Here is a 21,420-nt window from a genome sequence, read left to right as displayed (position 1 = left end):
TCAGAATATTTTCGAAAGCAGAACGTGCCTTTAAAGTACCAAAAAAATGCTCTGAAAAAAAATTTAAAGATCGAATTTTTTTTGCTCAAAGAAGACCTTCGCTGCTAAATTTCTCATATTACTAAAAAAATTATCTTTCAAGCGGAATAAGTTTTATTTGAAAAAAAATGTGAGTCAGTTTGTGAGCTGAAATACTTCCTTTCTATTATAAATAAATATAAACATTTTAATGAGTTGGTTGTAGTATGAAAGGCGCTCGGAGTACGTTGAATCTAAAAATATATTTCTCAAATTAAAAGTTTGAAAAAAGTACAAACCTCAAAACATATGGGTCTCGGTTATGGTGTGTGGTTTTGCAGAAATCTCGATAATTTTTTTACTGGAGTTTGAATGTCGAAGGGAGCAGTGTAGAATTGATTTTCTGATTTTCTTATCAAGAATCAGCAACACCACGGGTCCACTGAAAATAAAAAAAAATTAAACCATCAAAAGCGGATAATTTCACTCACCTTAGCATGTAAAAATCATTAACAAATTGTGTAGCACCCAATAAAAATGTGCCCATCCATGGATTTTGTACCATGGAATCCAGTGGAACAAATAGTTGCATCACTTGTACAACTAACATCAGTGCAAAACCAATTGAAACAAATATTGTAGCAATAGTCAGTGAAACCTCGACTCTTCTCATATGTCTTCCAAGTTTTGACAGTTTGCAAGAAGTCACAATACTAGAAAAAATAGTGAAAAACAGTGTTGAACCTCCAATTAAAATCCGTCCGTATGAAGTATGCGCCCACGAAAATCGATGTTCGTACATTATCAGTCCTTGCCCTTTGTATGGTTGAAAATTGGTTTTTGCTATTCCAACAGGCCAAACAAATAATAATGGAACAGCTAGAACGGCGAATATTACTTTCGAAAAGTTATTGCTCCACATCTAAAAATTCAGGTTACCCGTTCAGTGATAAATGTAATTTTCTACCGGTTTATGCGCCAATGGGTACATTATAGAAGTGTATCTGTTGATACTCATTGTTAATGTTGATAACATTTTCGATAGTTGTAGATACATGTATAATGTGAAATATGGTGTTAAGTAGTAAGAAGGATCTTTGAAGTTTGATAGGAAGTATTCACACGTAGGTCGTACATAAGTGGTTTGACGAATTAAAGAGATATCGAGAAGCAAAAATATAAGAGTCTGAAACTAAATTTTTTCGTTACTTTTTCCCAATTAATATGATTATCAAGTGGTATTATTATTTGAAAAAAATAATTTAAAAATACAGAAAACATAAAATTATGCTGCACCTGAAAGGTGACACATTTTTTTCCCAATTATCTTGTTTCCTTTCGGTTTTCCAGTGAGTATATTCCTATTTACCTTTTATTTCATACAAGGAACATAATTTTTAGTTCTTTTGCTAGAGAGACCCAAAAACTTTTTAGATTTTCCGGTATGACCAAAAAATTTTACAAAAAAATTTTTATGGGGCTCCAAGAAGAGCGAAAATAACTGATAGTTTTCGTAGTTTATCAAAACTCTGAAAACTTACAACTGCTCCATCAACCAGATGAAGGGCGAAAAACGAGTCTTCAAAAACTTCATGATGACCTCTTCTTTTGACAATTGCAATCATAAAAGATAAATACAATAGTCCAAATGGCATTAAATAAGATAATTGTAAGCCAAATTTTACGTATTGGGAGAAATCGGAGTCCCCGGAATCACAGCTTATTTTATCCCGAAGATAATCAATAGCATCGTCGATTTCAACCATCATGAGAATATAATGGTTGAGTTTTTGAAAATGATTTTTGAATGTACAATATGCGAGCCGAGTGGGAGTTTTTAAAAGTTTCAAACCTGTTCAGTGATCCGTGAGTTGTAGATCTTGTTATGGCACGTATCACCAATGATTAATTAGTGAATGGTTACAATGCTTTCATATCAATAGCGGAGGTGTATTTTTAATAAATTGGATTTTTTTAAAAATTTGTAATAATAACTCAAACTTTCGTGAAAAGCAAATGTGCCTGACCTGACTGTTTGCCATAAAAGCCGCCTGTTCCTAAATTGATTGGTGGAATAACTATTCTATGTTTCTTACAGTAAAACCATCAACGACGTGTAATGTGAAAAATGAGTCCTGCAGAATTGCTCTGTCTTTCCTCTTTTTTATAATACCGTATAAAAATGAATGCCAAAAGGAATTACATATGATAATTGAATACCATATTTTAGATATTGATATAAAATATTTTCACCAGAATCACAACTAGAAATATTTCGAAGAACGTCATTAGTAAGTTTTCTGGGTTTGTCATATCTCCAGCTTCCATTACGTTTTGAGTGAGGCTAGGAGAATGGTCAATTCGATTCAGTTCGATGAACCAGCACTGTGCTTGTTTTTTGAATTATTACGTGAAATTTGTGAAGGTGCACAAATATATTTGATATTCCATTCTTAATTTGTAGTTTGATTTTGTAGTTTTTTCAAAGTAAAATTTTCAATTTCAACGCGTCAAAGTCTTGATTTTATTGGTTTTATCAAAAATTAAAAGAAAAACATAATATTTACAAATGAAAATACATAAAATATAATTTACTTCAAGGATGGTGTGAATGGACCATAGTTATAGGTTGAACTGAAACTTTTGTGGTCCGAGTGGAGCTTTTGGTTTTTTTCGAGCAACAGCACAACGATGATCTCATCCTTTTATCCAGTATAAGTAGCACAACTGGTCCACTGAAAAATTCAATTTCAGATTATAAGAAAACATCCCCAACATACCTTAGCATATAGAAATCATTACCCAATTGAGTTGCAGCCATAATCAACTTTGTCACCCACATTTTGTCTAATAAACTGGCGCTGTCTATCAGAAGATAACAAATTTGAAGTGCAACAACTAATATAAATCCGCAAGATGTGAAAATTGTTGCAATAGACATTGAGAACTCAACTTTTTTCATGTGTCCACCTAGTTTCCTTAGCTTGCTAGATGTCACTATACTTGAGTAGATGGTGAACATGAGAGTTGGAACTGAAACTATAAGTCGCCCGTATGTAGTACGTGCCCATGGAATTCGGTGTTCATAATTGATTACGGCATTTCCATTGAATGGTAAAAAATTTGTGTAGCCTATGGCAACTGGCCATACTCCTAACAAGGGGATTATGAAAATTGCAATGACGGTTTTTGTGCAATATTGCATCCATATCTAAAAACAATGCTTAAAAAATTATAGGAATTTGGCAACGCCTACCGTTTTATGATGAACCGGATGATTAACTGAAGTATATCTATTAACGCTCATCGCCAAAGTTGACAACATTTTTGCAAGTTGAGCATACATGTAGGATGTGTAAAATGGGGTCAGTATATAAGAAGGATCTTTCAGGAGAGGTACAAGAAATTCACAAACTGGTCGAACGTAAGAGTTCAGTCGGAAGAAACTGGTGTCTGATACAAGGAAGTATATAGTCTGAAAGCATTTTTTGAATGAAAATGGTGGGAAAACGAATTTATGATTTGTGATTTTAATTTTTCTTTCAGCTTGGAAGTTTTTTTAATCAGGAGGATTTATCCAAAGCCTTCTCTAGACTGTATAGGTATTCCGCTAGGCTAAGACGTTATGAGGGCGGTTCCCTCGCACCTGCAACTTTTTCTCTATTTTTCGAGCCGTTTTTTAGGTAAAAAGCGAGTCACTTCCGCTTTAAGTACCTGTAAACATGAACTTTCAGTATTCAAAATATATCATTTTTCAAGTAAATAAGCCAAACACCAAACTGGTCAGAATGAGTGAATACACTTTTAATGCATCAACTCTTCTAGACGCTGAATTAATTTGTGATTTGCAAAATGGAGTACGGTCATTTGGGATTTTACTACAAAATACATAGTCCGAATTTCAAAAGTTTGCACAAAAGAAAATTGAAAAAAAATCTAGAATTAAAAATCCAGCTTAAAAATGTTTGATACATATTTCAACCCTTGAATCTCCCTGTTTGAATTTGTTTTATAATAGGAACTATTATACGACCAATCAATGATTTTGTACTTTGCTTGATTGGGTGAAAATCGGTTTCTCATTGGGTTCTTATTTTTGCAATTCTCATTTTTCTCGACTTTTTTGTTTTTCGTTTATTTTAATTTCGAATTTAAGACTATTTTGAGAATATTTTGAGACAAAAAATCACTTAGAACTTACAATTATCCCATCTGCCAGTTGCAAGGTAAAAAATGAGTCTTCAAACAACTCTCGATCTTTTCTTCTTTTCACAATTTTTATCAAAAACGAAAGATACAAAATCCCGAGTGGGAGAACATACGCCAACTGCAAGCCAAACTTGATGTACTGTACAACATCAGATTCTCCAGAATTACAGCTAATGTTTTGTAGAAGAAGATCCTCTACCACTTGAGCGCTGGACATTCTGAATTTCACGTAGACGAATGAACACGAGGAAAGCAAACAGATTGGAGTGGAGAGGTATTCGAAAACAATCAGTGAACCGTGATTTGAGATGAAGTAATTCCCAATTCGTATCTATTTTTCTAATAGCTGGAAATGGAAATGAAGGCGTAGAGATTAAAGCTTTATAAATAGTGATAGTGATAGCCGTCGTGAAATTGAGAAATCGAAGAGAGCACGGTCACACAATTATGGTGAATAGCGTGTGAGTATTCCCAAAAGGGGGAGGATGCTAATTGTTTTGACGTTAGTGGTTTATAGTCTACAATATATTCATGACTTGAAAGATTTGAATTTTGATTTAGATGCTTTGATGTTACGAACTAAACTGGAGCTTTTGTTTTGAAAAGTGTTTCTTTTTTTACTGAAAAATATTCTGCGCAGACTCTTCTGCAGAAGACGAAGAGATTTTGTGGGAATGACATTTGTGGAATTTCAATCTGATTATATTTCTTAAGTTCCATGACGAGTTTTAAATAAAATGAGTAATAAGCTCTAATAAAGCCTTGAAAGAAATCATAGTTATTACGTAGACATTGAAAGATGCAAATTTTCGCCATTTCTTAGGTCTCGCCACGCGGAAACAAGTTACTGTAATTCGGTTTAATTTAACAGGTTGAAACAGGATAATGTAAGAACCTACCAGCACATTTAAATTTTGATCAAATTTTGGAAGAAATCTGAAAATAGCCAAGTGGTTTTAATAAAACGAGTTTGCAAAAATTTTGCCAATAAAAAACTTTTTTCGGGAAATCGAGATTTTGAAATATTTTTTTTACAAATAAATGCGTTTTTCGGGACATACAAAAATATGATCAATGTGAAATCACAAAAGTGATTGGTTGAACTGAACCATTTGTCCTTCTACCGGAGCTCGACACCGTCTGGGTACAACAACGAAACGAAGATCTCATTCTTTTTTCCAAAATGACAAGCACAGCAGGCCCACTGTAATTACAACTTTTGTTTGCCTTTTAATTTTGTGCAAACAACCTTAACATATAAAAATCATTGCTCAATTGCGTAGCTGCCATTATCAACTTTGTCATTCCGACCTCATTTGATACCGTATTTGTGTCAATTTTAAGGTATAAAAATTGAAGCACGACAACTGAAACAAATCCACAAGAAGTGAATATTGTTGCGACGTTCATAGAGAATTCCACTTTTTTCATATGTCCACCTAGTTTTCTAAGTTTCGTTGAAGTTATTATGCTTGAATAGATTATGAAAGCAATTGTAGGTATAGATAATGCAAGTCTTCCGTACGAAGTACGTGCCCATGAAAATACGTGCTCATAGGCAATATATCCATTTCCATTGAAGGGTAGAAAACTTGTGTTGCCGATTGCGACAGGCCAAACTCCAAACAACGGAATTATAAAAATGAGAGCAATGGCTTTCGAGCTATACTTCATCCAAATCTACACTTTTGATTCAATTTAATATTTTCATTACAGAATATTCATACCATTTTGTGTTGAACCGGATTATTAACAGAAGTATATCTATTAATACTCATCGCCAAAGTTGACAACATTTTTGCAAGTTGAGCATACATGTAGGATGTGTAAAATGGGGTCAGTATATAAGAAGGATCTTTCAGGAGAGGTACAAGAAATTCACAAACTGGTCGAACGTAAGATGTTACTCGGAAGAAACTGGTGTTTAATACAAGGAAGTATAGGGTCTGGAAAACGGAATGGTATACTCGGTAGTGTCCGTATTTAAAGTTTACAACGAGAGGATAAATCAAAATTGGACAGACTTTTGTAATGACCACGATCTTTTGATACTCTATGTATTCCAAAAAAAAACATGCCTTCAAGCAAAATACAAAAATTAATTTGAATTCTCGAATTTGAATTAAAATTGGGACATTTTTCAGACACAGTCACTATCGTCAATTTTTGTGGCAAAATTTTCAGTGTTAACGGATTCTCTCCGTTTTCCTTTTTTTACATCTGTAGGCTGAAACCCGAACTACAGTTTTCAGTAATTTCCTCATTTCGTTAATAGCAAAATAACTCACAATAACTCCATCCACCAAATGTAGAGTGAAGAATGAGTCTTCAAAGACACCTGGAACTTTTCTTTTCTTCACAATTAACATCAAGAAGGATAAATATAAAAACCCAAGTGGCAATACATACGCCAGTTGCAGGCTCAATTTCAAGTACTGCTTGACGTTGGACTCTCCAGAATCACAGCTGACACTATCTCGAATAGCATTATTGGTTGCAATGATATCCGACATTTCCGTAGTATCAAACCGATAGAGCCAAAAGTTTAATAATGAACGCTATTTTTTGGTTGTTGAGGGAAGGAGAAAAATCAGTGAACCGTAGTTCAACACAGAAAATGTGCTTTCCTCATGTAGGAAATTTCTGAATTCTAACACAGGTGATTCGCGAGTACGAGTTTTATGCCTCATCCGAAGTTCGCGCGTGCTTCGAATGGGTACTTGAAAACATAAGCAAAAATGGAGCAAAATGCTCGTCTTTGCGAACAAACTCGAGCATAAAAGGAACATTGCGAAAACAATTTATGCTTCCTTTTTTCACTTATATCAGCTGAAAAATCTCAAAATATAACTTTAGTTCTTGTATAAGCCACCCCCACTACCCGAAGACATGATTAAGCCACCTCAAGACTTGGAAAGGATTTTCTGTTAGCATCCGGAGTCGCACCACTGACCTGTTTCTTCGAGTTCTGAAAGTTTACCTGTTGACCAATCCCGCGTGCGCTTTCGTTAGTTGCAAATCGATTTAAGTAGTGATCTAGGGCATCTCACTGCTAGTTATCTCGCGCATCTAGTTCCATCATTCTGATAACTGTCCCAAAATGATCTAAAATTGTTCTCAAGGCGATCCACCGTACCAGGTTTTCAAGATAATGATCCGTTTTCAAGTTATGATAGTGGCCGAGTCTTCTCCCACTTTGCAAAAACCGCCCTGTGACAAAGGTTCTTTGCAAAGATCTTTGGAGATAAAGTATCCAAAGTGACAAAGTGGGGGTACCTTGGTGCGGCTAGGATCAATGATGACAACTTTTTTTCAACTAGTTTAACTAGATATGTATTTAAAAAAAATGTTTCCTATATGTGTAATGCGCCAAAATATGGCTTGTTGAAGTCAGTGCTGTTTTGCTCTTACTCAACTGTGCCCTTCTTCTCGAACATGCAAGATAGAAAAATATGGTCAACTTGTTGTTCAGTTCATTTCTGACAACTTTTCAGTTGAAGAAAGTTTTGTATTTTACGTCTCAAGGATGTTAGGAGCTCTCAAACATACTATGTTTCAATGACCCAACTCTAGACTTTTCATGATTTTTTGCCTGAACATTCATTGTGAACTCTCACACTTGTAGAAAATATCAAACTGATCATTTTCTACACGTTCAACATGTTTTCGAAAAAATTTCCAAAACAAACAAATTTCATCAAAAATTTTATATCATAAGGGGGGACCCTTATGATTTTCGAAATCTGACAAGTTCCTTCTAAATCGAGAGTTTTGTTTTTCAAAAACGTTAGTATCAGCAAAAAAACACTCAATAAACAGAGAACTCAAACAAAAATAGCTTTAAACTAACTGAAATGAGCACTTTAATGATGGGAATAACGGCCAAACAAAATGCGCACACTGCGAGCGTTCGCATTGTGCCCTTTATGCTTGCCACTGCGGCGCACGTTTTCGCAAACACGAGCATTGTGTGCGTCGAAGCGTTTTGCTTACACTGCGAATCACCTGTGGCTATATACAAATGTTTTTCTCTGCGTTTGGTCTGTCACGGCGCACTTGAAACGTTGCGGACTTTTTCGTAAATGTGCAGCCGACATTGATCGAGGCCATCGAAAAAAAAACAACAAGAAAGCTGTAGGATTACTATAGGATATATTATTGTAGACGCAGGAATAGCGCTGAAGGAAGATTATAATAAGGTTTTATTTTAATGTTCGAGGATTTTTGTGTTCAAAATAAATTGCAAGTTTATTAGAAATTACAAATATGAAATCTTAAATAAACCAGTCACATAAAAGTCTAATTGTAAGATAATTTTCAAAAAACATACAAATTTATAAATTCATCAGGAAGCCAATGTTCCCCCGTGTGGCTCAGTTTGATGAGTTGAAACAATTGTGCTAGTTTTAGCATTTTTTGGTTTTTTCTTGAAGCACCATATTGAAGATCGCATGCGTTTGTCGAGTATAAGAAGCACAACTGGGCCTCTGCGAAAATATTTTATTTTTTAGTACAAAACTTTCTTCAAAAAAAGTGTGTTCAATTACCCCATCATATAAAAGTCGTTGCTCAATTGAGTACCTCCCATAGCCAGTGTGTTTCCCAATTTTGTAGTAAGAGCTTGCGCACTTATTCCAACATAACAAAAATTTAGAATAACCACCAATATGAATCCTAACGTGTTGAAAATTGTGGCAATATTCATCGAATATTCAACTTTTCTCATATGTTTTCCTAGTTTTCTTAATTTTGCTGAAGTCAAAACACTTGAATAAATAGTGAAAAATAATGTAGGCAATGCGATAGCAAGTCGTCCGTAAGATGTTCGAGCCCATGGAATTCGATGCTCGTAGGCTATGAATGTGTTTCCATAAAATGGCAGATAACTGGTGTGCCCTACTGCAACAGGCCAAACTCCGAGTAATGGAATTATGAATGTTGCAATAATAACTTTCTTGCAATACATGGCCCAAATCTGGAATAAAACGGAAACTATTATTTAACTTTTTTTCTCGCTACCTGTTTATGTTTGAAAGGATAATTGATGGAAGTATATCTGTTCACACTCATCGCCAAAGTCGACAACATTTTTGCCAGTTGTGCATACATATAAGACGTGTAGAACGGTGTCAAGACAAAAGAAGGCTCTTTCAGAAATGGAATAAAAAATTCGCATACTGGACGAACGTATGAAGTAAACCGGAAAACAATTGTGTCTCCAACAAGGAAGTAAAGAGTCTGCAAACTTTTCGATTTTTTTAATTAATAAATGAGGCTTGTTTTAGTCAGTTTGTAAAATTAAAAATAAAGATCATTCAGCGTTTGATTTTTTTTTTTAATTTGAAAGAAGCGATTTTTTGATATACTCGGGCTCATCAAAATTTTCAAAAATCGAGTTGGGAAGTTTTATAATGTTATAATCAGGGAGTAGAGGTTGTGATTTTTGTTTAACCAGACTAAAAATGACCTTGAACAACCGAATTTCATAATGTGTAATACTTATCAAAAAAATTTTAAGACTTTTTATTGCTGGTCGAAATTTCGAAAAATAGAGAAAAATTTAGCACTTTTTTAAAAGAGAATTTGACCCGCCAGAAAAAAATGGTTTGAAATTTATTGAGAAGTCAAATTTTTGAGAAATCACAAAATTATGTCGTTTGGCATCTTTAATTAAAAAAAACTCCAGATGCAGTATTTTCCATTGAATAGAACTCAAAATGAGCTTAATTTCATACTCAATTCAGATTTTTTTAATTCTCAAAAGTATTTATAAGGTTGAAAAAGGGATAAATTTGGCTGAAATTCCAAACTTTCGCCAATTTGCTCGTGGTTCATTTTTTGTCATCACATAGAGAAAAAGTGAGCTGATGTTTCCCAAAACTCAAAGGAAAATAAATAAAGTCACTTACAATAACTCCATCTGCCAAATACAAAGTAAAGAATGAATCTTCATAAAGCTTCCTTTCCTTCTTTCTTTTACTGATTGCAATTAAAAATGGAAGATACAACATTCCAAATGGCAAAACATACGACAACTGAACACCGATTTTAAAATACTGAACAATGTTTAATTCTCCAGAATCGCAACTTAAATTTCCTCGCATTATTTCTTCAATTCCTAAGGCGTTGGCCATTTTTTTTTCAATGGGAATAATTATTTTTAATTTTGTTTCCTAATACTTGGACAAACTTGAGTACTATAGAAGTTTTGTTGCTAGTAAAGTAAATTTGTATCTAAGAAAAATATTGCGAATGAGCCAGTCGTAAAAAGTATAGAAACTTCCGTCCCAAAGAAGAACGAAATGTCGAGCTGGTATTTGTAACTTGCATATGGGATTTACGACAGAGACTAATGTCGCTTAATTTTGGGATTTTCATAATTAGTGAGGGAGCATTTTCTTCGGCAAACGTGTCTGAAGTAGATGGAAAGTTCTAGACTGCTCGAGAATGATTAAACCTTTTGAACGGAAGCTGAAAATGAAAACAATTGGACGGGGCTTTTTAAGGACCTAATTTTAAAAAATTTTTGAATTGAGAATTGCACGGATTCAGCTGTCATCGCTCCCTTTGACCTCCGGAAATTGCGGGAGTCTGTACACAAATTTACTGGGAGTAAGCCTTTCACGAAGCCAAGAAGTGGAAAGCGAGTTGCGCCCGCATGGGAAATTTAACTGTGAAGTACCAGTAGAAACCTCGCATGTATGCTCCCGCATTTTTCGTTGGTCACACCGCGAGAACAATAAAGTTTCCAACATTTTATGAACTCCTGGCGCATCTCACTACAAATTTTTGCCTGGAGCTTTTGTCCAATCTAAATTGATTCCAGAGAAGTCATGTAAACTGATTTTCAGGAAACGCTCCAACCACACCTTGACCGGGTGTAGTCTCAGGGTTCCATGAAGTACATTTTTCAGCCATTCGACTTTTATTACCATAATCGGTAATGATCCACTGTTTGTCGCCCTTTCACACTTTTCCAATCTATAGTTTTCGTACAGCCTTTGTTTTGTACTAATTGACAAACCCATTCACGACTTTCTCTCGCAACTACCAAAAAAGCAGCTTACGACCTGTTCTGTTTGTTTTTCCTGTTCCCCATGCTTCTTCCACTTCTACCTCTCTCAATATTCAATGTTTCATCTCTATCTTTTCTTTCCGTAATATACGCTCACCGGGAGGCGAAAAATCGTGGTTCCATGGTGTAGCGGTTAGCACTCAGGACTTTGAATCCTGCGACCCGAGTTCAAATCTCGGTGGAACCTATCGCTTTTTGAAAAGTTGTTTTGACCAGTCAGTTTAGAAACCTAAACATACTCACACAGTTGTCCATTTTCTCCATCTTCCAATACTTTTCCTTCTCTTTGTCTCACTTTTGCCGACCAGTTTGTCTCTCAGTTTTCTCTCATTTGCCGTCCATCCGTCCCGTTCGACCGACCGCTGCTCCCTTTTCCAAAATTCCCTCTCTTGTACAGATATTACATAGACACGAAACACACATAGACAGACTGCAAACGCTCCGCTTTTTACTCCTTCTTCTCTTCTCTAAATCTCTATGGACGCTCCCGATTTTTCTTCGATTGATAGATGCGAGACTCTTGAGGCGATAGAGAAATGTGGGGAGACATAGAAAAAGAGAGAAAGTTGATCATTTTCTTCCAATATTTTTCTGATTTTTGGTGAATTTCGCAATTACAAGATTTTACTCTTTTTTATTGCAGGCCCGTCTTGTTAACTTCAGGATTTCAACGAAAAAATTTGCCTATTTTGCAACAGTTTTTTACAACATTTTTACGAGATTGAAGTTTTTGAACTTATATGTTACAATTAAAATCAAATTTTCTGAATTTTTACATAAGATTCGAGCTTTTTCAGAAAAAAACTAGTAAGATCAAAGTCAGAAAAATGTTATGAAAATTAGTATTGCACTCCCTAATAGTCTTGCACTCCCTATTAGTATTGCAAGCGGGAAGGCTATCGAAAAATAGTATTGCAGCCATATTAATAGAAAAAATACGGTAGTTACACTGTTTTGAGAACAGTAAATCATAAGCGTTCAGTTTTCAACCATCTCTGCATTTTAAGATCATAATACACACTTTACAATTTGTTTATTAGTGGTCTACAATTTGCTTAGGCTAGATCTCATCGGTTTTAAGCCTCACCATATTTTCAATTAACCGCTCACGCAATTTTGAGAAACTGTAGATTTCAAACTCCCTTTCTTATCAGATCGATTTTGGCATGAAAAAGAAAATGACAGTTTCTTGATTGTAAGTTATCAACCAAAACTTTATCTTACGCATTACGTCTTCCAGTCAATAAGTTTTGGCAAACGCTGTTAGATGCACCATATTTGGTAGCGAAATATTTTTTCAGTACATTTTTCAGTTTTTCGAGCCCGTTAAAATTGCTCCAAATGCGATTTTCCAGACTTTTAATGATTTTGAAGACCTTCAAGTGTAGATAAAATTTGAAAAATTCCAAAACGCATTTGCCAGATAAATTATAGTCTAACAATCAAATTTCGGTGTTCTTTTTGAAATTTAGTTCTAATATTCTAGCGTAATCCTGTTAGAGCAGTTTTAGACCGTAAAATCGCCCCAAGGCGATTTTTACAACCTTCAAAAATCTGTCCCCAACTTTTTTGAAATCCCAAATAATTTACAATTTCTTGTCTCAAGACAGTTAAATTATTCTGACGTTTAAAAAAAAACTGTTTCATGATATATTTTGACCAACCGTTAAGCTTTATTTTTGGAAATCAATGATAATCCAGCGGTCTCTTTTTTTTCGTTTCTCCCGTCGCCATCACCCTCTCTTTTCAATTTGTTTCCTGTTTTAACAGAGCTACATGCAATTATTTGCATAAAACAGTGTTTGGGTGGCTGCTGGTAAACACAGCCTGTTGTTATTCTCTCACTACCTTCCAACTCAACTGTTTTACTTGTTCACTTTACCCCTCAAAAAAAACTCTAAAATTCCGTAGGGCTCGATATGGATCGTGATAAGCGACGCAGCGAGGAGCATGAAGCAGAGCTCGATCGCAGAATCGCCCTCATTCGGGAAAAGAACCATCAAATTGAGCAACGTACTAAGGTATGGATTATCTGAAAATATCTTGCGAAATCTTTTTAAAAAATCTGAAGTTAGTATTTGATTTTCAGGAGATCGAAGAGGATCGTGTACGCAATGAGGATTCTATAGCGAAATCTCCAAAGGTATGCTAGCATCTTAATTCAGAAGAAGACTAGTTGAAAACTTCTTTCCCTTTTTCTCTTACTGTACAGTTTTGTGGAAAAAGATGAAAGGAAATGTGTTATTTATGAGACGAGACATAGAAATCTGCAGTAGAAAGAGAAATATGATAATAGGTAAAATAAGATGATATTCGTTGCCTGAACGGGCGGAAAGAAAATTACAAATTATCCGTCATATCGGGGAAATATTTTGTAGATACTTTCATTGAAACATTTATATTGATTTTAAAAAAATTCCAGCCGAATGATGGTAGCCTGATCTGAAAATAAAAGTTGAAACATTTTTTCGCAACAACATATTTTTTTAGAAAAAACAAATCCCCATTATTATTCAATGTCAATTTCAATAAAATGTTTTCCAGTGTAGTTTTTTTCATGGTTTTGCTGACTTCGAGGCCTCGTAAAATTGATTTAGAATCTGTTTTTTGTAGAAATCCGAAAAAAGTTCTGATCATTTTTATGATGCTCAGGGCTCGGTCAACATTCTATAAACTTTTTCGAGAGCGTTAAATTTTTCAAAAACAAAAACAAATTACAGATAACCTTCCAGAGAATTCCGCTAACACTAACAAATACCATGAAATCATCAAAATTCTTGTAAAAATTAACTTTTTGCACAATTTTATGGACATTACATCAAATCGAAAAAAATGCACTGAAACAATCTGAGCTCATATTAAATACTCACTTTCCTTTAAAAAAAATTAGAAGCAGTTTTTGAAAATTTATGGCAGTTTTCAAAAGGTTGTTGGTCATACCTTTCAAAAAAAAAATTGGCTACTAAACATGGACAATAACATTTTTCTAAATCTAAAATGCCACTTGTTCTCTGTATTAATTTTCAAAATGATAGGTTGTTTTTTCATGGCTAGTAAAATTTTTGAAAGTTTTTTTTTTCCAAAAAATGTCATAATTTTACCTGATTTTTATTGAGTGCGCAAGAATTTAAAGATGTGTTTTTTATATTCCAAAATAACTCAGAACATTTGCAGTCATCGTCTCAAACGCCTCCTAAAGCGACAACCCCAGACCGTACAGGTCAGTGGAGTCGCGAGTGGGACAAAGGAAAGACACCGTTAGTTTCAGTTAAAACCTGCTTTATACCAAAAAAATTTTGAAATTTCAGTGCCGAAACTTGGCGGGAGAACGTGCCTTCAATGGATTTGAAGGGAAAATTGGCGGGTCAAAGTGGCGCTAATACTAATAATAATAATAATACCAAAAACCAAGAGAACGGAGGAGGATCTGGAAATAATCGACGAGGCGGTGGAAGAGGTAATGAACAAGGACAGAAGAATCAAAAGGATCAAGTGAAGATGCCATCAAGATTGGAAGGAAGAGTTACTTTTCCTGGAAAACAGAATGAGGATAAGGAAGGAAAACGAGGTGGAAAAGATGGAAAAGGTGGAAATCATGGAAATTCTGGAAGAGGAAATCAGAAAGAAGGGCATTCGGAAAAGAAAACCTCGGTAAGCTTTTGATTTTTAGAACTAAGTTTCAAATTTCAAAAAGTTGTTGAGTTGAAAAAAAAGTTTTAAAAATGTGTACAATTGTGACGTCATAAAGTGTAATAGAATACGTTTTGCAAAATTACTTAAACCAAAAAAGTTGGATATTTGCTCAAAATAACAGAAAACAGTCCCAATATACCGAATATAACTGTAAAAAATTAATAGAATTTGCCTAAATTTTTTATTATTTTTTCCAATTTTGCAAAAAATATGAAACGGCTTATTCTGAATTCCCGCGCAAATTAATAACCTAGTTTTGAATTTTCTGGTATTCCTCTTTTGATAACGGGTTTAAAATTTGAAACATTGTTTCTGGCATTTTTCCATAAATAAAACTTGATAGCCTAAAAGAAAATTAACGAAATTCTGAAATTGGCCTACAAATCGATAATTTTTATTAATATGATTTTTTTTTTCAAAAAAAAGGTACAATTTTGAATTTGAAAAGAAACCAGTAAAAAAATGTCAAAACTATGTAGTTTATTAAATTGCGCGGGAATTATAAAATGATTCAGCCTTTTTCAATTTTTTTTTGAAATTTGAAAAAAAACTCACAAATTTAGAAAAAGTCATTTAATTTTTACATTTGTATTGGTATATTCAGACTGTTTTCTATAAATTGGAGCAAAAAGTGGCACTTATTAAAGGCTATTTTATATGTTACCAATGATTGATAAAAACACAGAAACCGGGGATGATGCCTGCCAAATTTAATTAATGAGATGTAAATATTGTATGACAATTAAGTAGATCAATACATCAAGGGGGCCCCCTTCCTGCCACCTATCCCCCTATTTGATTTATGTAGTACATAAGTATCACTGGCCGTCCAGTCAATTTCACACCTGTCACCATCTCTCATCAAATAGTACCGCTCACCAGCCGCCTGCCAACCATTGGATATTGCCACCGATAGGTGTTCTCAAGTTTCATTAACACATCCCGACGAATCTCCGGCTTTTTGTAGGTGACCGCTTCCGATGGAGAGGCTCAAAGAGGGCAGAGAAGACGTGGAAGTCAGAAAGATCAGAAGGATCAAAATGGGAAACAGCAGATTCAGAAGAAGGATGGAAAAGGAAAGAGCCAGCCGGTTGGAGATAAAGTTAATGAGGATAAGGTATTTAGAATTTTTAAGAAAAATGTATTTCATTTTAAAAAAATCAAACAATTTTTCAATTTCAGAAGAAACAAAAGAGTAATCGTACGCGTCGTGAGAGTGATAACTATGCAGTTCGAAAAGTTCTCCACAGAATAGTTGACAAAGTATGTTGGATGGAGCGAGTTGAGAAGAGAAGAGCAAAAAATGAACTGCTCGGGGAGCAAGAAGAATTGGAAGAGGAGCCGAAGAGTGAAGATGAGGTAAATTATAGCTTTTACCCATAAATTTTGAAGATAAAATAATCTTTAGGTTGATGTGGAAGATCACGATCAAGAAGAATGCCAAGATCAAAGAACAGAGACTCAAACTCCAAAAAATTCTGAGCCGGCTCAAGAAGAAGAAACCCGTGCAGAGGAATCTAAAGATAAAGAAAATACCGAGAATTCTGATGAAACAAAAGAAGAATCTTCCGAAGATGTAAAAGAAGACAGTAATCAGAATGTGATCAGTCTGGTCCGTGAAAAAGTGGTTACCATGACAACCTCTCAAGTCGCCTAATCCTCTAAATTTCTGTGATTTTTTTTTTCATAAGAAAATTTAAAAAAAAACCAATACAAAATGACATTTGTGCCTTAATGCTTCCCACTTGTTCCCATATTTCAGTTTATCAACCTGCAATATTTATTATTACGCAACTAATTTTTTTTTGTAAATAAAGCTTCTTCTCTAAGTTTACTGTATCAGAAAAAATTGGACAACAAGAATTTAGCAGCAGCTGTTCCAGTCTGTTATGAGGGAAATATGAAAACGAAAGCGCGTTTTTCGTTTTTCCAAAACTTCTCACTATCAGTTTTCAAACATTGTGTCACACCGAGCATCGCCGTGTGAGCATCATCATCATCAGCAACCCGAGCAATATGCAACTAAACTCCTCATCGTTTCATCCTCATCATTTTACGTATGTTCTTCTGATATTGATACTTAATTTTATCAGATTTCAACACGATATCTGCTGGAATTTCATCGCCTCAGTTTCTTGTTTCTTTTTCAGTTGCGACACGACCAGATACTCCGAAGAGCAAGTTGCATGCATTTGTGAAGCATTGTCAAATGATGCGAGGAAGTTGGTGAGTCTGAATTTTCCTTTCGATTTTTTTAAAATTATTTGTTTCCCTTGTTGTATCTCGGTTGTGTTTGGTTTCTTTCAAAAATTGCATATTTATTAAAATATAGAAAAATTATTAGCGCATATACTTGTGAAAAATGTTTCAATAAAATCAAGGACAATAAATATGTATGCTTTTAAAGTAGAGCGATAAAAGTGCAAGACTAATAGGAAAATTACGGTATATTCTAGACTAAATTGTTTCTATTTTTGCAATTTTAATATTTTTACAATGTTATAGAAAATTGAGTTTCTAAATACTCTCAATTTAAAAAAAAAATTTGGCTTGTCCGAATAAAAGCCTAAATCCTCAATTACTCAAATTTCAGTCTCAATTTGTTTGGACTGTGCTGGAACGAGATGAGATGAGAAACAATCAGTATATTCTAAAAGCTCAAGCTTTTTTGGCGTTTCACTCAAATAACTTTAAAGTAAGAATTACTCCAAATTCAATGTATGTTTTAAAATCTAGGAACTATACCGCATAATCGAATCTCATCATTTTGCATCTGAGCATCACTTGCCTCTCCAAGAGTGGTGGCTCAATGCTCATTACCACGAAGCTGAAAAAATCCGCGGACGCCAACTTGGAGCTGTTGGAAAATACAGGATTCGAAGGAAATATCCACTTCCAAGAACTATTTGGGATGGCGAGGAGACTAGTTATTGTTTTAGAGTGTGTTATTCAATACTTTTCTGAAAAAATTTTGTGATTCAGGATAAATCTCGAGTACTTCTTCGTGACTGGTATTGCCGGAATTCATATCCAAGTCCAAGAGAGAAAAGGGAGTTGGCTGAAAAGACACATCTGACAGTGACCCAAGTATCTAATTGGTTTAAGAATAGAAGGCAAAGGGATAGAGCTGGAGTTCCTGAGCCAAAGTAATTTGATTTTTATAAGCTATGAAAAAATTAAATATAATTTATTCCAGAGATTGTCTGAAAGATATTAGTGAAGAAGAAGATCTGAAATTAATTCGGAAAACTGCATCAAAACTTTCCAATTCATTCCATAATCCATCAGATTTGTCTTCCTACTCTGCTGCAGCTGCCGCCGCAACATTTCCCGGTTTTTATATGAATTACAATGATATGATGATTGGCGCTGGTACCTCTTATCAATCTTTATAATGTTTATTTTCTATGTAATTTCTAATAAAGTCCCTCAATAAAATTGGCTCCACATACATATATCTTCACCACCATTTTCTCCGCCACCCATTGAACATGCTGCTAATGTAAAATAGCGGAGCCAAGAAATGAAAAGCAACGGGACTGGTGGCGAGAGAGGAAATTGTGTGTGACCATAGGTGAAATTCAATACTTTTTTCCCATTTCTCTCTCATTCTCTTCATGATTACGGTAGTTCAGTCAGCTTCTTCTTGAAAAACAAGCAGAGAAAGGGAGAGAGCAACAAGAGAAAAATCAATTTTTTGGAACAATTTCTGAAAAAAACACATTTTCTGGGAACAACCGTTCAGCATGTAGATTGAATGACCCTGGTTTTGTTTTCCAAAAAAATAGACAAATTTTTTATACCGCATTTTCCTTACAAGATGGCCTAAAAATTATAGAGACTGTGAAAAATGGGAGAAAAAAGATAAAAAAAATGAAAATCCATAGAATATTTATAGATTCTGGCACCGCTGTGAAGTTCGAAAAGTTATTTGAAAATTTTCCGATTTTCAAATTAGATATTATTACTTGTGAAGTTGATAATTTCTGTCTTTGTTTAAACATGCGCACTTCAAAGTTGCCCCAGAATTTTGAGATTCAGATATGTTGCGGTAAATATTTTTGCAAAGGTACAGAACTGTAAAGTTCAGAATGAGAATTCTACTTTTTGAATCAAAAAATAATATAAAGATGTAGGAAAATGTTTAATCAATTTTAAAATAATATGTTTTGTGTAAAAAACTGCGAAAAAGTACCATAAATAGTGCTTGAAAGTCGCCGTTTGCCAAAAAATGGTTAGCGTCCTTCATGACCTATTTAAAACCTTTTCTGATCTTTTTCACAGAAATATGAATTACTGTTTAACTTAATAAACATTTTCCTACATATCTATATCAATTTTTGTTTAATAACATAGATAGAAATACTTAAATCAACAGTTTTGTACGTTTGCCAGATAGATTTGCAGTCCAGCTCTGTTGAGAATGCTAGCCAATTTTTGTAGCTCAACTTTACTAATTCACACGATTTGTATTTTTTAAATTGTAATAATGGAAACAGATTTTTTTTTAGCGGACCGTAATAATTTTTTTAGCTACCACTACATATTAAATCAATAATTTCCGAATAAATCACCCACCACATCCCCTCATCATCTTTCATTCCCGCCAGTCAGTTGTCTTCTAAGACTCCCACGACGATTACAAAGTATACATAGTACTAGAAAAGAGGCAATTTGATCCGAAACATCTTGTTTTCTTCTCTTTGATCCAAAGCCCGAAGAAACAAGAAGTTCGCGCACTGTGAACTCTTTGAAGTGACCGCTAGCCACATGTGTGCTCTACTGTGCTCTACGAAGTGATCATAAGCCAATTTAATTGCTTAATTGCGTGTATCCCAAAGTTTCATTATGAGAAAATATAATTCGTTTGGCCAGAATTTGGAGTACCTGGGAAACTGTTTAAATAACTGACTCGTGGAGTCGTAAATTAGTTACGTAATTTGTTTAGATTGTGTTCCCGTTTCAGTGTCAGTATCAGATTCAATGAATAAATTCAATAAATACATTTAAATAAACAAACCATTGGTCACCTGCCCACTCTGACCCACAACCCAAATGATTCAGATTATTAGAATTTTGCAAAGTTGCAAAGCGTCCGAAGATGACACATTTCAATGTTGTCATGTCACTTTGAGGTTCCCCTACCTGCCTTACATCTACCTGGATCCTGAAGAATTTGTATCGCGCGCAAGGAATTCGAGGGGTACACCTGTCAATCATTTTATTGCACATTGATGACAAGCGACACGAGTGATATTCATTAACAGGAAGCATCGAGTTGTTAACATCAAATACACCTACAGTAGTAAACTGCTGCTGCTGCGTGCACATAAGATATTGATTAGAACATGGAGAGGATTCTTGAGATTTGTAAATAGACTTTAAAAATTTTTTTGGAGCTTATTCAGAACAGGAGCACGAGTAAAAGTGCAAAAAGATTTACTAAAACCGTTTAGAGATTTTCTAAATTTTTGATAATCCTGATGGAGGCTAGATATCTATGTACTCAAAGTTTTTTACTCAGAACTTTTTTGAGCACATAGTTAAAATCTTAAAACTAGTTGACCGGTTTTGCCACGAAAGGAGTGAGCTGAGAGTAATGAAAAATGCAAGACAGATTTTTTCAGACAGTGTTACTTCAACTCCTAAAATAATGATCAAGTGAACTTTACAGTCAATGTGCAGAAAAAACTCACAGGTCCACCAAGTACAGTTATTGCTCACGCAACACGAGTTGTAGTGCCACTTCTCGTAAAGGACGTGTGTCCAGTACATAAACATGACCGTGTAAACCAGTTATCATCTGCCATTGTTTGGACAAGAAAGCACCCGGTTTACTGGAACATCTGTACGGCTAAGCGCCCGCGCATGATGCTGCTCAATATGGTCAAAAGATACACAGAAAGCTAATGAGCATAAAGTGGAAATCAATCTTGATTTTAGCAGTTGGTAGAAGAAAAATGTTCAACCTCTGATCTAGACTCCAGAGTCAATGTTTGATTGCGCAAGGTACTTGGAGTATGATATAATAGTTTTGAGACAATGGACGATAGGTAAAGAGAGGGGATAGACTGTTCAACAGGTAACTAAAACGAAAATTGGAATTTTGGAATAAAAACTTTCCGAGCACAAAAATTTAGTCATTCAAAATCAGCGGCAATTATTTGTTGGCAATTATACAAAATGAACGATAGAACCATGTTTTTCCAGTTTTTTTTAAACCTAAAACAGAGTCAACATATAGAAAATTACTTGATTTATTTGCTAATTGTATTTATTTTAACTGAAACATTTGAGAAAGTTGTAAAATGACCTGAAAGTTGTCATTTCCCGGTTATCGAAGGTTCGAATTATTGAGCATAATTTTTTTTTGCAATCCACAACTTTTCAGGCAATTACTGAAGATTTTTACAAATGAATGCTAT

The 21,420-nt window shown here is 34.5% G+C and overlaps 6 protein-coding genes and 2 non-coding genes across 9 annotated transcripts; 3 read left to right on the top strand and 5 right to left on the bottom strand.

Annotated features, from left to right (window-relative positions):
• Positions 1-152: 152 nt before the first annotated feature.
• srg-27 (Serpentine receptor class gamma) lies at positions 153-1,831 on the bottom strand. The gene is made up of 5 exons (NM_072022.4): positions 1,560-1,831; positions 986-1,204; positions 510-940; positions 318-460; positions 153-272 (listed from the first exon to the last, which is right to left on the bottom strand). Exons 1-4 carry the CDS (start codon positions 1,782-1,784, stop codon positions 319-321), a joined length of 1,017 nt encoding a protein of 338 aa, NP_504423.2. The 5' UTR covers positions 1,785-1,831; the 3' UTR covers positions 153-272; position 318.
• A 783-nt stretch (positions 1,832-2,614) lies between these two features.
• On the bottom strand, positions 2,615-4,444 carry srg-29 (Serpentine receptor class gamma; the record flags this gene model as incomplete). The annotated part of the gene is made up of 4 exons (NM_182426.1): positions 2,615-2,753; positions 2,799-3,229; positions 3,275-3,493; positions 4,220-4,444. 4 exons carry the CDS (start codon positions 4,442-4,444, stop codon positions 2,615-2,617), a joined length of 1,014 nt encoding a protein of 337 aa, NP_872226.1.
• Positions 4,445-5,298: 854 nt separating this feature from the next.
• On the bottom strand, positions 5,299-6,740 carry srg-28 (Serpentine receptor class gamma; the record flags this gene model as incomplete). Its single annotated transcript, NM_182427.1, has 4 exons — positions 5,299-5,431; positions 5,477-5,907; positions 5,955-6,173; positions 6,516-6,740. The coding sequence occupies 4 exons, from the start codon at positions 6,738-6,740 to the stop codon at positions 5,299-5,301; spliced, it is 1,008 nt and encodes a 335-aa protein (NP_872227.1).
• A 1,832-nt stretch (positions 6,741-8,572) lies between these two features.
• Positions 8,573-10,361, bottom strand: srg-26 (Serpentine receptor class gamma; the record flags this gene model as incomplete). Its single annotated transcript, NM_072021.1, has 4 exons — positions 8,573-8,714; positions 8,775-9,202; positions 9,247-9,465; positions 10,137-10,361. The coding sequence occupies 4 exons, from the start codon at positions 10,359-10,361 to the stop codon at positions 8,573-8,575; spliced, it is 1,014 nt and encodes a 337-aa protein (NP_504422.1).
• Positions 10,362-11,416: 1,055 nt separating this feature from the next.
• Positions 11,417-11,504, bottom strand: C10G8.9. Its single transcript, NR_068736.1, has one exon. It is a non-coding gene; the product is annotated as an Unclassified non-coding RNA C10G8.9 (non-coding RNA).
• Positions 11,418-11,489, top strand: C10G8.t1. The gene has a single exon. It is a non-coding gene; the product is annotated as a tRNA-Gln (tRNA).
• Positions 11,505-13,213: 1,709 nt separating the features above from the next.
• C10G8.8 lies at positions 13,214-16,822 on the top strand (the record flags this gene model as incomplete). 2 transcript variants are annotated; one of them, NM_072020.6, is made up of 7 exons in its annotated part: positions 13,214-13,323; positions 13,392-13,445; positions 14,477-14,559; positions 14,611-14,953; positions 15,963-16,112; positions 16,178-16,354; positions 16,404-16,822. In NM_072020.6, the coding sequence occupies 7 exons, from the start codon at positions 13,222-13,224 to the stop codon at positions 16,650-16,652; spliced, it is 1,158 nt and encodes a 385-aa protein (NP_504421.1). The 2 variants fall into 2 exon arrangements, with proteins under 2 accessions (NP_504421.1, NP_001367494.1); NM_001380642.1 differs by lacking the exons at positions 13,214-13,323; positions 13,392-13,445; positions 14,477-14,559 and having other exon boundaries at positions 14,642-14,953; positions 16,404-16,652.
• Positions 16,823-16,961: 139 nt separating this feature from the next.
• Positions 16,962-18,434, top strand: ceh-33 (Homeobox protein ceh-33). The gene is made up of 6 exons (NM_072019.4): positions 16,962-17,052; positions 17,146-17,221; positions 17,589-17,690; positions 17,732-17,935; positions 17,978-18,141; positions 18,192-18,434. The coding sequence occupies exons 1-6, from the start codon at positions 17,012-17,014 to the stop codon at positions 18,388-18,390; spliced, it is 786 nt and encodes a 261-aa protein (NP_504420.1). The 5' UTR covers positions 16,962-17,011; the 3' UTR covers positions 18,391-18,434.
• Positions 18,435-21,420: the final 2,986 nt, after the last annotated feature.

The sequence above is a fragment of the Caenorhabditis elegans genome, chromosome V (assembly GCF_000002985.6).
Source record: "Caenorhabditis elegans chromosome V".
In the NCBI taxonomy this organism is placed as follows: Eukaryota; Metazoa; Nematoda; class Chromadorea; order Rhabditida; family Rhabditidae; genus Caenorhabditis; species Caenorhabditis elegans.
This window is presented reverse-complemented; position numbering and strand designations above follow the sequence as displayed.

Bases quoted from the DNA above. Each gene is read 5' to 3' on its own strand.
- srg-27 (NM_072022.4), bottom strand. From the start codon at position 1,784: ATGGTTGAAATCGACGATGCTATTGATTATCTTCGGGATAAAATAAGC. The intron at 1,205-1,559 runs GTAAGTTTTCAG...ATTTAGTTTCAG, and splicing joins ATCTGGTTGATGGAGCAGTT to ACTCTTATATTTTTGCTTCT. The intron at 941-985 runs GTAGAAAATTAC...CTGAATTTTTAG, and splicing joins ACCCATTGGCGCATAAACCG to ATGTGGAGCAATAACTTTTC.
- ceh-33 (NM_072019.4), top strand. From the start codon at position 17,012: ATGCAACTAAACTCCTCATCGTTTCATCCTCATCATTTTAC. The intron at 17,691-17,731 runs GTAAGAATTACT...TTTAAAATCTAG, and splicing joins TTCACTCAAATAACTTTAAA to GAACTATACCGCATAATCGA. The intron at 17,936-17,977 runs GTGTGTTATTCA...TTTGTGATTCAG, and splicing joins AGACTAGTTATTGTTTTAGA to GATAAATCTCGAGTACTTCT.